The sequence below is a fragment of the Ranitomeya variabilis genome, chromosome 7 (genome assembly GCF_051348905.1).
Source record: "Ranitomeya variabilis isolate aRanVar5 chromosome 7, aRanVar5.hap1, whole genome shotgun sequence".
Classification (NCBI taxonomy): Eukaryota; Metazoa; Chordata; class Amphibia; order Anura; family Dendrobatidae; genus Ranitomeya; species Ranitomeya variabilis.
In genome coordinates this window covers 229,826,094-229,840,412 of record NC_135238.1, presented here as the reverse complement: position 1 = coordinate 229,840,412, position 14,319 = coordinate 229,826,094, and the positions used below count along the sequence as shown (strand labels likewise).

At 42.8% G+C, this 14,319-nt stretch overlaps 1 protein-coding gene across 1 annotated transcript in view; it reads right to left on the bottom strand.

Annotated features, from left to right (window-relative positions):
• TMEM163 (transmembrane protein 163) overlaps positions 1-14,319 on the bottom strand; it is a 128,554-nt gene that overhangs the window by 45,782 nt on the left and 68,453 nt on the right. The window contains exon 4 of the mRNA XM_077273046.1: positions 11,168-11,259. Coding sequence (XP_077129161.1) covers positions 11,168-11,259 — 92 coding nt within the window. The remainder of the gene's footprint in view (positions 1-11,167; positions 11,260-14,319) is intronic.

Genomic DNA, 14,319 nt, shown 5'->3' with positions numbered 1-14,319 from the left:
CGCTGTTTATAGAAAATACACAGACACTTTTTCAATTCTTGGAAAACCAAGCTGAATAATTTGCTAATATATTAGTGAATCTACTCTTTACTCTGCGTGCTTACAATAAGGAATCTAGATCAGGGACTGCGGGATGCCGGGATCAATATAAAAGACTATATCTCATCCACAGTGCGGTGGAACATGTCACACTATATAAATTATGGTAAATAATAACTCCTGCTGGCATGATTATACAATACATACATCACATACTGCACTCAGGGAGGGGTCACACACTGCATGGAAATGAGATTTGCTATGAATTATTCATGAATTGTTATGGATTTTGTTAATCCTGCAGTTTCCGATGCAGTTATTGGTGCTGCATACAATCTGCACTGATCTTACAGTAATTGTGTGCTGCCCGGAGGGGACAACGCGTTTTTATACTGTAGCAAAAATGAGAATATTAGAAAGAACAACTTAAGACTTCCTGAATCTTACGAGTCACTTCAAAGTCAAATTTCACAATTCCAACCCCTAGATTATAGGAGTTCACCAGGACGCAAAAAACAACGTTGTTTTCTTGCAAAAACAGAGCCGCCTCTGTCCATGGGACGTGGGGCTGAGCTCAAATACCAGAAAAAGAGCGTTTTTCTGAAGTTAGACTTATGTTTTTTGGCTACAGATACATGGCGACATCTGGTCACCTGTAAATTGGAGAGAGGCAGGGAGAAAATACTATTTGTACCAACATCATTTAATGGGAGAAAAAGTGAGACAGTACTATCTGTACATGCATAAATTACAGAATGAAACTGAGGGGCAGTACTATCTGTGCCTAACTCATTTACATAGAAAAACAAGGACAGACTACTATCTGTGCCTACATGAATAACAGGAAGACACAAGGGGTAATAATATCTTAATAATATCTGTGCTTACGTCATTTACGGAGAAAAACAAGAACAGACTACTATCTGTGCCTACATGAAAAACAGGAAGACACAAGGGGGTAACAATGTCTGTGCTTACGTCATTTATGGAGAAAAAACAAGAATAGAGTACTATCTGTGCTTACACCAATTACAGAAGATACAGGGGGCAGTACTAAACTGTATGTGCCTACATCATTTACAGGCGAAAGCTAGGAGATAGAACTATAAGTGCCTACATCAAGGAGGCAGTACTATCTGCGCCTACATTTTACGGGCAAAGATGGGAAGATAGTTCCATTTGTGACTACATTGTTTATAGGGGAAAAACAAAAGTAAAGTAGAGTACTATCTGAATCTATACTAGTTAAATAAAAAGACATGGAGGCAGTACTATATGTACCACCCTCAATTATAGGGAGACAGTACTATCTGTGCCTACATAATTTACAGGCAAAAACTAGAATATACTATCTGAACCTAAACTACTTAAGAAGGAGACAGGGAGGCAGAATTACATGTGCCTACATAATTTACAGGCAAGAGCAGAGCAGCAGTACTATCTATGCCTCCATTAATAACAGGAAAAGACATGGAGGCAACACTATGAAAGTGTAAATAATTACAGAAAAAGACAGGGAGGTAATACTATCTGTGTAAATATAATTTACAAAGGAAACAAGAATAGAGCACTATCTTCACCTTAACTAGTTATGGAAAGTTACAGAAAAACGTGTCTACTTTATTTACAGGCAAAGTCAGGGAGGAAATACTGTTTGTGCCATCAACATTAACAGGAAGAGACAGGGAGGCAGTACTATCTGGGCTTAGATTACTTACAGGTATGGATAGGGAAGACGGAAGTAGCACTATCTGTGCCTGCATAATTGATACTTATATCATTTAAAGGCTTATATTAGTAATTCTACTTCTTCCCCAGCCAAGCTGACCACCACGTTGTACTATAACCTCAGCACATGGATAGTAGTCACCTATCCCCTACATAGGTAGAAAACCTCACATAAAAAGTGCAAAGGAAGCAAACAATGCATCTCCATGACAACTGATTATTATATACAGATAATATATCTCACACCCGCCTTTTTGGAAACGTATTTTCGCCCTCTCTCCTGTAACATAATGTATGCGCTGCGCGGCTCGCGCCGTTCCCGACAGAAGAAGATCTATGCCGGAGCATCTGATGGGACGTGTCACAAATTATTCCATGCATGTCTAATTATGGAGTCGCGTGACACAAGAACCTGTGTCACTTCATGGAGCTGTCACAACAAGGTGCAGGGCTAAGGAATGAAGCTGGCGCTCCAGACATTAAGTAGGAAGCTAATTAAACCGAAAATATGCAAATTAAGCCTCGTCCCCGATGCTGCAGGTTTATCCAATATTGCGATGAAGACTTCAGATCGGCCGCGTACATCCTCTGCATTACCTGTATAGAGATGTGGAGGCAAAAAATGTATCATCTTTAAGAGCAGATTAATATATGATCTAAATAGGTTGTTCCCTCTGCGGAATAACTTTATAATGTATCTTTATATGGATCAGAGCTCAGTTCTTCTAATACTGAGCTCCAAATCCCTTATATAGAGCTCAATAATATTCTGGCTGCTGCCACAACCACTAGAGGGAGCTAACTGCATACATGTCGCCTGTCCCGGCTCCAGGGCCGGGTTCTGCATCCTCCTCATACAGAAGCCAGCTCCGTCTGCTACAAAGTGCCATGTGAGTCTCCTGACTAACCTAGCTCTGCTGTATTGAACATTTTAATTTTTTCACAAAAAAAATGACTTTAGACCCAAACTTTTTTATTTTCACAAGGGTAATAAGAGAAAATGGACCAAATAATTTTGTATGTGGGGGAAAGCCACTGTTTGGGCGCATGGCAGGGCTCACAAGGGAAGGAGCACCGTTTGACTTTTTTAACCCAAAATTGGCTGGAATCAATGGCAGGCGCCATGTCGTGTTTGGAGACCCCCTGATGTGCCTAAACAGTGGCAACCCCCCAATTCTAACTCCAAGCCTAACAGCCCTACCTCTAACCCTAATCCCAACCCTAACCACAATCCTTTCCCTAACCACAACCCTAACCCCAACACAACCCTAACCCCAACACAACCCTAACCCCAACACAACCCTAACCCCAACACAACCCTAACCCCAACACAACCCTAACCCAACACAACCCTAACCCAACACAACCCAAACCCCAACACAACCCAAACCCCAACCCAACCCAAACCCCAACACAACCCTAACCCCAACACAACCCTAACCCCAACACAACCCTAACCCCAACACAACCCTAACCCCAACACACAACCGTCACCCCCACTGTTGTGAATTCCGTCCTTGGGCTCCCTCCTGTGGTTGTGAATTGTACTTTTGTGAGTTCTGCCCTTGGGCTCCCTCTGGTGGTTTCAAGTGGAACTGCTGCTCCTTGAGTTTAGCTGTAGCAGCTGCTTTCACTGATCGTCTCTCCTGGCTTTGCTATTTAACCTGGCTTTGGTCTTTAGTTCATGCCAGCTGTCAATGTTTCTGGTTTGGGATTCAGATCTCTCCTTGGATTTCTCTGATGGCCTGTCCATTTCAGCAAAAGATAAGTTTTTGCTAGTTCTTTGTTGTCCATTTGCTTTGGACTTTATTGCTCAGCTCATGTTATGTTTCCTTTTGTCCAGCTTGTCATTATGATATATTCAGGCTAGCTGGAAGCTCTGGGGAAGCAGATTTGCCCTCCACACCGTGAGTCGGTGTGGAGATCATTTTTGTAAACTCTGCGTGGATTTTTAGTTTTTAATACTGACCGCACAGTATCCTTTCCTATTCTGTCTATTTAAATTAGTATTGGCCTCCTTTGCTAAAATCTGTTTTAATTTCTGTGTATGTTATTTCCCTCTCCACTCACAGTCAATATTTGTGGGGGTCTATCTTTCCTTTTGGGAATTTCTCTGAGGCAAGATAGCTTTCTGTTTCCATCTTTAGGGGTAGTTAGTTCTCAGGCTGTGACGAGGTGTCTAGGGAGAGACAGGAACACTCCACGGCTATTTCTAGTGTTGGTGTTAGGATTAGGAACTGCGGTCAGTAAAGATACCACCTCCTCAAAGCTCCTCCCATGTTGCTCTTTAACCACCAAGTGATATCTGTGTTGCTCCTTAACCACCAGGTCATAACACCCCACACTACAACCATAACCCCAACTGTAATCCCAACACAACCCTAACCCCAACCCTATCTCTAACCCCAACCCTAACCCTAGCCCCTACTCTATTCCTAATGAAAAAATGGAAATACATTTTTTTTATTTTATTATTTTTACCTAACTAATGAGGTGATAAAGGGTGGGTTGATTTACTATTTTTTTATTTTGATCACTGTGATAGGGTCTTCCACAGTGATCAAAATGAACCAATAGAAAAAAATCTCCTATAGTTACCGGGTGCCGGAAGAAGACACCGGGGGACAGAGCTGGGGGGTTCAGGGACACCAGAGGTACCGGGGGAAAGGGGGGCTCAGGTCATATCAGAGGAGAGAGAAATGAATGGGAAGTCTGACTTTTTTTCTTGTGATCGCCTTTATTCCATGAATAACGGTGATCACAAGATTGGGGACATTAAGAACCACCCTGAATCCTGTTCTCCGTAATCTCACCCCAGAGATTTTCCGACGCTGGGGGGCGCTATAACCTTATTTCTCAGCGCCGTTAAAAAGCGGCAATAAGGAATAAGTACCATAAGCTGCCACCATTAAAAGGCGTACTGGCGGTCGTTAAGGGGTTAATCCACTTCACCAGTGGAATCATAACAATACAATTCCACAGTATGCAGAAAGCTCTAGAGCTCCCTCTGGTGGTGGCTGTAGGCAAATACTATTATTATTATTTTTGTTTTAATTACAATGAATATCTACACAGATGATTTGGAGCTTGTCATGATATGTACTTTTGCCCTGTCCTGTATTTGAATAATATGCAATTTGATGTATGTAACTGTTCTCTGGTTTATGTATTTTCTTGTGCTGGGAGTTCACCTGTAACAATATGTCTCCTTCCCCCAATACTTGCAGCCCTAAGCTATAATGTAATTAAGCTTTGTCAACACCACTAGTGAAGAATAGCCATTCTTCCTCACAGCAGGTGGCTAGTCAAATGTACATACTAGATAGACTTAGGGTACCGTCACACATTGAAATTTTCATCGCTGCGACGGCACGATTCGTGACGTCGCAGCGTCGTATAATCATCGCTCCAGCGTCGTAGACTGCGGTCACACGTTGCAATCACGGCGCTGGAGCGATGCCGAAGTCCCCAGGTAACCAGGGTAAACATCGGGTAACTAAGCGCAGGGCCGCGCTTAGTAACCTGATGTTTACCCTGGTTACCAGCGTAAATGTAAAAAAACAAACAGTACATACTCACCCGTCGGTGTCCTTCAGGTCCCTTGCCGCCTGCTTCCTGCTCTGAGTGCAGCCGTACAGTGAGAGCAGAGCGCAGCACCGCTGTAATCTGCTCTCACTTTCCGGCCGGCACTCAGAGCAGGAAGCAGGCGGCAAGGGACCTGAAGGACACCGACGGGTGAGCATGTACGGTTTGTTTTTTTACGTTTACGCTTGTAACCAGGGTAAACATCGGGTTACTAAGCGCGGCCCTGCGCTTAGTTACCCGATGTTTACCCTGGTTACAAGCGAAGACATCGCTGGATCGCTGTCACACACAACGATCCAGCGATGTCAGCGGGTGATCAAGCGACGAAAGAAAGTTCCAAACGATCTGCTACGACGTACGATTCTCAGCAGGGTGTCTGATCGCAGTAGCGTGTCAGACACAGCGATATCGTAACGATATCGCTAGAACGTCACGAATCGTGCCGTCGTAGCGATGGAAATTTCAATGTGTGACAGTACCCTAAAGGTACCTTCGCACATAACGATTTCGTTAACGATATCGTTGCAACGTCACGCTTTTTTGTGACGTAGCAACGATCCCGCTAACGATCTCGTTATGTGTGACAGCGACCAACGATCAGGCCCCTGCTGGGAGATCGTCGGTCGTAGGGAATGATCAGGACCTTTTTTTGGTCGCTGATCACCCGCTGTCATCGCTGGATCGGCATGTGTGACGCCGATCCAGCGATGTGTTCACTTGTAACCAGGGTAAACATCGGGTTACTAAGCGCAGGGCCGCGCTTAGTAACCCGATGTTTACCCTGGTTACCATTGTAAAAGTTAAAAAAAAAAACACTACATACTCACATTCCGATGTCTGTCACGTCCCCCGCCGTCAGCTTTCCGCACTGACTGTCAGTGCCGGCCGTAAAGAAGAGCACAGCGGTGACGTCACCGCTGTGCTCTGCTTTACGGCCGGCACTGACAGTCAGTGCGGAAAGCTGACGGCGGGGGACGTGACAGACATCGGAATGTGAGTATGTAGTGTTTGTTTTTTTTTTTACTTTTACAATGGTAACCAGGGTAAACATCGGGTTACTAAGCGCGGCCCTGCACTTAGTAACCCGATGTTTACCCTGGTTACCCGGGTGCTGCAGGGGGACTTCGGCATCGTTGAAGACAGTTTCAACGATGCCGAAGTCGTTCCCCTGATCGTTGGTCGCTGGAGAGAGCTGTCTGTGTGACAGCTCCCCAGCGACCACACAACGACTTACCAACGATCACGGCCAGGTCGTATCGCTGGTCGTGATCATTGGTAAGTCGTTTAGTGTAACGGTACCTTAAGCGGAGCCCACCAGTCTAGAATCTTGTGGTGGACCCAACCATTGAATAGAAGGTGTGACCCCTACCCCTCCTTCATGGGCTGATCCCAGGAGCTCAGACAATCCATTCTTATTTTTGAGATCAGATGTGAGTTGATCCTTAAAGGAGAAGGAGTGGGGATTCTTAGCTGAGGCAAGACCCCACGTCCATCTGTGACTGCGGAAGCGAACGGGGCGAGACTTGAGCTGAGGACATATCTTGTCGTTCGTGAGATTGTTTTGGGATCCCTTGGACTCGTGTGGACTATTGCTTTGTTAGCTGGCACAAAGATTATCGGGAGGTGGCCCCGAATCTGTTCTGTTGCACTCGTGGAAGGACTATTGTTTCGTTTATCGGGTGCGGGATTACTGGAAAGCACCTCCAGATCTGTTTCTTTACTTGGACTTATTGTTGACTTCTCGTGGACTTGAAGGACATTATGGATATTTGATGTTGTATGCTCCCTGCTTTAATAAATCTCGTTGGATCGTCCCTTGGCCTGTTGTCCCTTCCTGCTCTGCCGTACACCCCGTCACAGAGCTCTGTATAAAAAATGAAGCCCTGATCATTGTTCATATATTTTCATAAGATCCATTATTAAATTAATCAGCATAGAATTTTAGATGGAATTTCACTGTAATAGGGAACAAGACTTGAGTACAGTTCAGCGAGCCTTAGCCTCTCCGTGCTACTTTGCTGTGGTTCTCGCACACTCTAGATACTCGGGGGCGGACAGATTGGGTGAACAGATTGTGTGCGGTGGACGGACTCTCCCTCTGAGGAGAAAACAAGCTGAGCCCCGAGAAGTTCCTGTCTGTCTGATTTGTGGTGATCAGTCAATTGCCCGGCACCTCGGAGATTACTCTGCTCCAATTTTCAGGATTGTGTATTTTGCTTAGTAATGATTTCAGTTATTTTCTTTTTCTGCTTTGTTTTTACACATTTTCTTTTTGCACAATGATAGAAAATTATGTGAAAAAACAGGAGCAAAATGTACAGCTTTTATAACCTGGGTACATTCTGTATATAATTATATATGTACGCTGATATAACCTGGGTGTATTCTGTATGTAATTATACATTTAAGCCTGCTATAACCTGGGCATCTTCTCTATATAACTATATATGTACAGCTGGTATAACCTGGGCATCTCCTGTATATAATTATATATGTACAGCTGGTATAACCTGTGTATCTCCTGTATATAATTATATATGTACAGCTGGTATAACCTGATCATCTCCTGTATATAATTATATATGTACCGCTGGTATAACCTGGGTATCACCTGTATATATTATATATATGCACAGCTGGTATAACCTGGGCATCTCCTGTATATAATTACATATGTACAGCCGGTATAACCTGGGAATCTCCTGTATATAATTATATACGTACATCTGGTATAACCTGGGCATCTCCTGTATATAATTATATATGTACCGCTGGTATAACCTGGGTATCTCCTATATATAATTATAGATCTACAGCTGGTATGACCTGGGCATCTCCTGTATATAATTATACATGTACAGCTGGTATAACCTGGGTATCTCCGGTATATAATTACAGTGCTTTGTGAAAGTATTCGGCCCCCTGGAACTTTTCAACCTTTTCCCACATATCAGGCTTCAAACATAAAGATGCCAAATGTAAATTTTTGGTGAAGAATCAACAACAAGTGGAACACAATTGTGAAGTTGAACGTTGAATTTATTGGTTATTTTAAATTTTTGTGGAAATTCAAAAACTGAGAAGTGGGGCGCGCAATATTATTCAGCCCCTTTACTTTCAGTGCAGAAGTTCATTGTGGATCTCTGAATGATCCAATGTTGTCCTAAATGCCTAATAATGATAAATATAATGCACCTGTGTGTAATCAAGTCTCCGTATAAATGCACCTGCTCTGTGATAGTCTCAGGGTTCTGTTTGGAGCACAGAGAGCATCATGAAGACCAAGGAACACAACAGGCAGGTCCGTGATACTGTTGTGGAGAAGTTTAAAGCCGGATTTGGATACAAAATGATTTCCAAAACTTTAATCATCCCAAGGAGCACTGTGCAAGCGATCATATTGACATGGAAGGAGTATCATAACACTGCAAATCTACCAAGACCCAGCCGTCCCTCTAAACTTTCATCTCAACCATGGAGAAGACTGATCAGAGATGCAGCCAAGAGGCCCATGATCACTCTGGATGAAGTGCAGAGATCTACAGCTGAGGTGGGACAGTCTGTCCATAGGACAACAATCAGTCGTATACTGCACAAATCTGGCCTTTATGGAAGAGTGGCAAGAAGAAAGCCATTTTTCAAAGATATCCATAAAAAGTGTCTTTTAAAGTTTGCAACAAGCCACCTGGGAGACACCAAACATGTGGAAAAAGGTGCTCCGGTCAGATGAAACCAAAATCGAACTTTTTGGCAACAATGCCAAACGATATGTTTGGCGTAAAGGCAACACAGTTCATCACCCTGAACACACCATCCCCACTGTCAAACATGGTGGTGGCAGCATCATGGTTTGGGCCTGCTTTTCTTCAGCAGGGACAGGGAAGATGGTTAAAATTGATGGGAAGATGGATGGAGCCATATACAGGACCATTCTTGAAGAAAACCTGTTGGAGTCTGCAAAAGACCTGAGACTGGGACGGAGATTTGTCTTCCAACAAGACAATGATCCCAAACATAAAGTAAAATCTACAATGGAATGGTTCACAGATAAACGTATCCAGGTGTTAGAATGGCCAAGTCAGAGTCCAGACCTCAATCCAATCGAGAATCTGTGGAAAGAGCTGAAAACTGCTGTTCACAAACGATCTCCATCAAACCTCACTGAGCTCGAGCTGTTTGCCAAGGAAGAATGGGCGAGAATTTCAGTCTCTCCATGTACAAAACTGATAGAGACAAAGGGGCCGAATAATATTGCACGCCCCACTTTTCAGTGATATGGAGCCTGCTGGTATAACACGAGCACTGTCTGGTTTATAACTTGCTTCTATAGTTAATATTCTGTCCCTTTCCTCAATGATAGCAGCGGATAATAAAATTGCGAGATGCTCCAAAGTCTGAGCCCATTAAGTTAATGAAGATCTGCTGTCGGCTCCGTACGTGGACTGCAGGTAGGAGAAGTCTGATAACTCGCAGTTATTAAATGCTGCTGTAAGGACACGTGATCTGATCACAGGATTACCAGAAGATTGGAGGAATCTCTGCGCCGCACGGCTCTCGTTATCTATAGTGATGAGGGAACGTGCTGGGATAAGGTGTTATCTGAGCATGCTCGGGTGCTAACAGAGTGTCTACAGCGTCCTCGAATAATATGTCAGAATCCCCGCAGCTGCATGTCTCACTGTGAAGACAGCCGCAACACATGCAGGGATTGTCTGTTTGTTAGGACAGCCGTGAGACACGCAGCCGCGGGGACTGGAACATATTATTCGAGCACATCGAAGTCACGCGGTTCGCACCCGAGCATGCTAATCTAACACCTTATCCGGACAAGTGCACTCATTGCTAAGTAGCAAATGTAACACTTTCCCTAACAACCGAGGGCGACTCATTAGACATTCGTTAGAATTGGCGCTCTGCTCATTATCTCAATAACCGCCGAGCTCACATTAGCAGTAAAATAATGAGGATAGCAGATCCGTCTGATGGCGAATATCATTATTCTCAGGTTATTCTCAGCCAGCCTTCATATACTGAATCACTAATTAAAATGTTCATTAAAATAAAACGACAGACAAGTCTTTAATCCTGTAAGTCACGCACCTTAAAGGTGATAAATAAGGCAAGGGGGCTGTATGTTTTATGTACCGAGCTCGATCTCAAGTTATCATTTGCTACATCTGTATATTAAAATTATCTTCTGGACATTTCCCAAGGGATCTCAGACCTCAGATCAAAACTCTGCAGACAACTGGCTGCAGCAGGAGCCTCCCCCCACTGCTTGGTCTGTTATAGGAGACCTAATTAAGGTTACAAAAAGTGTAAAACTATAAAGGTATCTCTTAGCAATGAATGAAGATATTATTGGATCCATCTGCACTGCTTGTGGTTCCATATTATCTCCATTCATTACTTAGTTAGTTATAGTTATTATTAAGGTTGAAGGAAGACTTTAAGTCCATCTAGTTCAACCCATAGCCTAACCTAACATGCCCTAACATCTTGCAGAGAGCAGCAGAAGAGATGAGTTTGTTATCGGCTGCTGCACTCTGCAGAGGCAGCAAGAGAGATGGCAAAGTTCACTTCATTAGCAGCAACAGAGATGACAAAGTGCACTTGAATATGCCGATCTGCCTATGCAGAGCGCAGTAGCCAATGACAAACTCATCTTCACTGCTGCACTCTGCATAAGCAGCTGCAGGCAAGCACTCAAGAAGAGGCAGCGCCATAAAAATCCTTTGACAAAATAAACTTCTATACTTAAAGCCAATTAATATTTAATTCCTTGTGATTTTGTGATGCAACAATGTATACTCACAAGTATTCTCTGTGCGCTGAGTGTACGGCCGCTGCGTTACTGTAGCGCCATAAGACGATCCCTGAGGATAAGACGTCCAGAACGGCATCAAACTGAAAAGTAAAGTAAGGAGGTAAAGCAACACGGCACAAAAAGCTGAGAATAATCGATATATTCATTATTAACGTTTTTTATAACTGGGACGAACTTCACGCAATCGGCGGAGAAGAGAAATCACGTGGACGTGATAATAAGGAAGGAATTACCAGGAAACTGCTTCAACCGTCAGTATAATTATATGTATTGTTGTTTCTGATTTTTTTTTATAGGTAATTTGTTGTTATCTGGAAACCATCAGCAAGTTGCTGTTCATGGATCCTTTTTTTTAAATACTCTGAGCCCGATCCATCAGTTGCAATATTTAAACCCACCCTTCCTTTGTTTTTGTCTTTTTGGATTTGTTGACTTTTTTGCTACAAATCAAAACTCCTCTTTATCTTTCTCCTTAGCTGTTTTTGTGAATTTTTGGCTCATCGTCCTTTTAAAATGTCGCACGTTAGTCTTCAAGTACGCCAAATTAAAAAAAACAAACAAATATGACAGAAATCTCACACCAGGCTGTGACTTTAGTGAGAGGAGCCAAAAAAAAATAAAATTGCAACAATCACATTTCAGAAATTTGTCTAACACACCTGAATAAGCAAAGTTGTTGAGGAAAATTTTAAAAAGACGCAAAAAAACTTAAAAAAAAAACGTGCAAAACGTACAGAGAAGAAGCAAATACTAAAGCCGTTAATAACAAGCAAATTGCTCCAGAAAAGTGGAAAAATGGCAATGATGAATGGGGGGCTCGGAGTGCATAAAGATTTTGGGTAGGAAACGGACTGGGGGTCTGATTAATCGGGGGTCATGTTATATGGTATGGGGTCTTTGGGACGTAATTTGGGCTCGAGTGGGAATGCCATTTTCCTGGTGCTTCCAATGTCAGCCAGCTGTCCTCCTAACTTCTTTTTCCTTGTCTTCATCATGGTTAGATCCATAGGAAAACAAGTTGCAGAAACTAAACTTGTAGTCCCAGAGTCACCCGGGCTTCTCGCAGCGCACAGACCCTGCTCTCTCCTCCCCATCATTTCCCTGTCTCTCCTCCCCCATCATCTCCCTGTCTCTCCCCCATCATCTCCCTGTCTCTCCTCTCCCATCATCTCCCTGTCACTCCTCCCCATTATCTCCCTGTCACTCCTCCCCATCATCTCCCTGTTACTCTTCCCCATCATTTCCCTGTCTCTCCTCCCATTATCTCCCTGTCACTCCTCCCCCATTATCTCCCTGTCTATCCTCCCCATCATCTCCCTGTTACTCCTCCCCATCATCTTCCTGTCTCTCCTCCCCATCATCTCCCTGTTACTCCTCCCCATCATTTCCCTGTCTCTCCTCCCATCATCTCCCTGTCTCTCCTCCCCATCATCTCCCTGTTACTCCTCCCCATCATTTCCCTGTCTCTCCTCCCATCATCTCCCTGTCTCTCCTCCCCATCATCTCCCTGTTACTCCTCCCCATCATTTCCCTGTCTCTCCTCCCATTCTCTGCCTGTCACTCCTCCCCCATTATCTCCCTGTTTCTCCTACCCATTATCTCCCTGTCACTCCTCCCCCATTATCTCCCTGTTTCTCCTACCCATTATCTCCCTGTTTCTCCTACCCATTATCTCCCTGTCACTCCTCCCCCATTATCTCCCTGTTTCTCCTACCCATTATCTCCCTGTCACTCCTCCCCCATTATCTCCCTGTTTCTCCTACCCATTATCTCCCTGTTTCTCCTCCCCATTATCTCCCTGTCTCTCCCCCCCATTATCTCCCTGTTACTCCTCCCATTAGATTTGTGCACTGATTTCATTACAACATTTGATTTATGGCAGCCAGGGAGTAAAAAGTTCAAAATAAAATCAGGTAAAATAGTTCTGAGTGACAGCGCCCCCAGCGGTTTACAGTAGAGAACGGCGATCAGTTGAAAAAATTAATCTCTAAATATCCACCGAGAAGATGAAGCAGCTTTATTATTATCAGTTCTCCCAAAACAAAAGAAGGCAATGGAGTCCCAGATTACGCAGACGAGTGCGGATATTTTTGGAACAGGACAATGGTGGCAGGGAAACCAATCAGAACATCTACGTCGGCCTGATGACTATTGTACTCGGCTGAAGACCATACCATGCTGCAAATTATGAGAGTTTTTTTTATTAACACCAGAACCAAAATTATGAATATTTTAATTGAAAAAAAATAAAAATTCAGAAACTAATAATAATCTCACTTCAGAACTACAATAACTTTGCAACAACAGTGATTTCAATAGATACTATTACTATCCAGACTGGTGGGTGTATATTCTTTTTGCTACAGGAAAGATAAATATATATATATATATGTATATATATATATATATATATATATATATATATATATATATATATATATATATATATATATATATATATATATATCTCTTTGTATCGTGTTAGCCAATAGATAGAATAATATTTGGAATTGAGAGTCCTCAGTGGTTGATACATTTTAATGGCTAACCAGTGGTTGATACATTTTAATGGCTAACTGAAAAGATGGTAGCAAATTGCAAGCTTTCGAGACTACTCAGGTCTCTTCATCAGGCAAAGACTAATACAACATCTGAAGAATCACACATTTATAAATAACACAGCACAGAACTGTCATTATGGGAGTGTGATAAACAGCTGTGTCCATAAATATTGGAACAGTTCATAGATAAGGAGTGAATGTTTTATTGTCCTCTGATTGGGGTCAGGTTCTGTTATGATGCCCCATAAGGTCTGAAGTGCAAATTCCTTAATTGATGTCAAAAGACATAAATCCATGCGACACATTCATTCCTGCACTAAGTGTGTCAAATGTTGTCATAAGTTTATACTCACAGATTCTCCTGTCTCTCTGAGATTTGAAGATACCTTTCAATACAAGTAATTTCAGGTCTATGGTGCTATGATCAGGCATACAAAAATGTTTGGCCACAGGTAAGAAATTTTGTATTAGAAAAATCCTCTATTTTCACATGTACCATTGATTTATGAAAAAATTAAAATGTAATTTACTCTTTAAAGTGGACCTGACACCAAGTGAAAAATGGCCAGATTTTGCTCT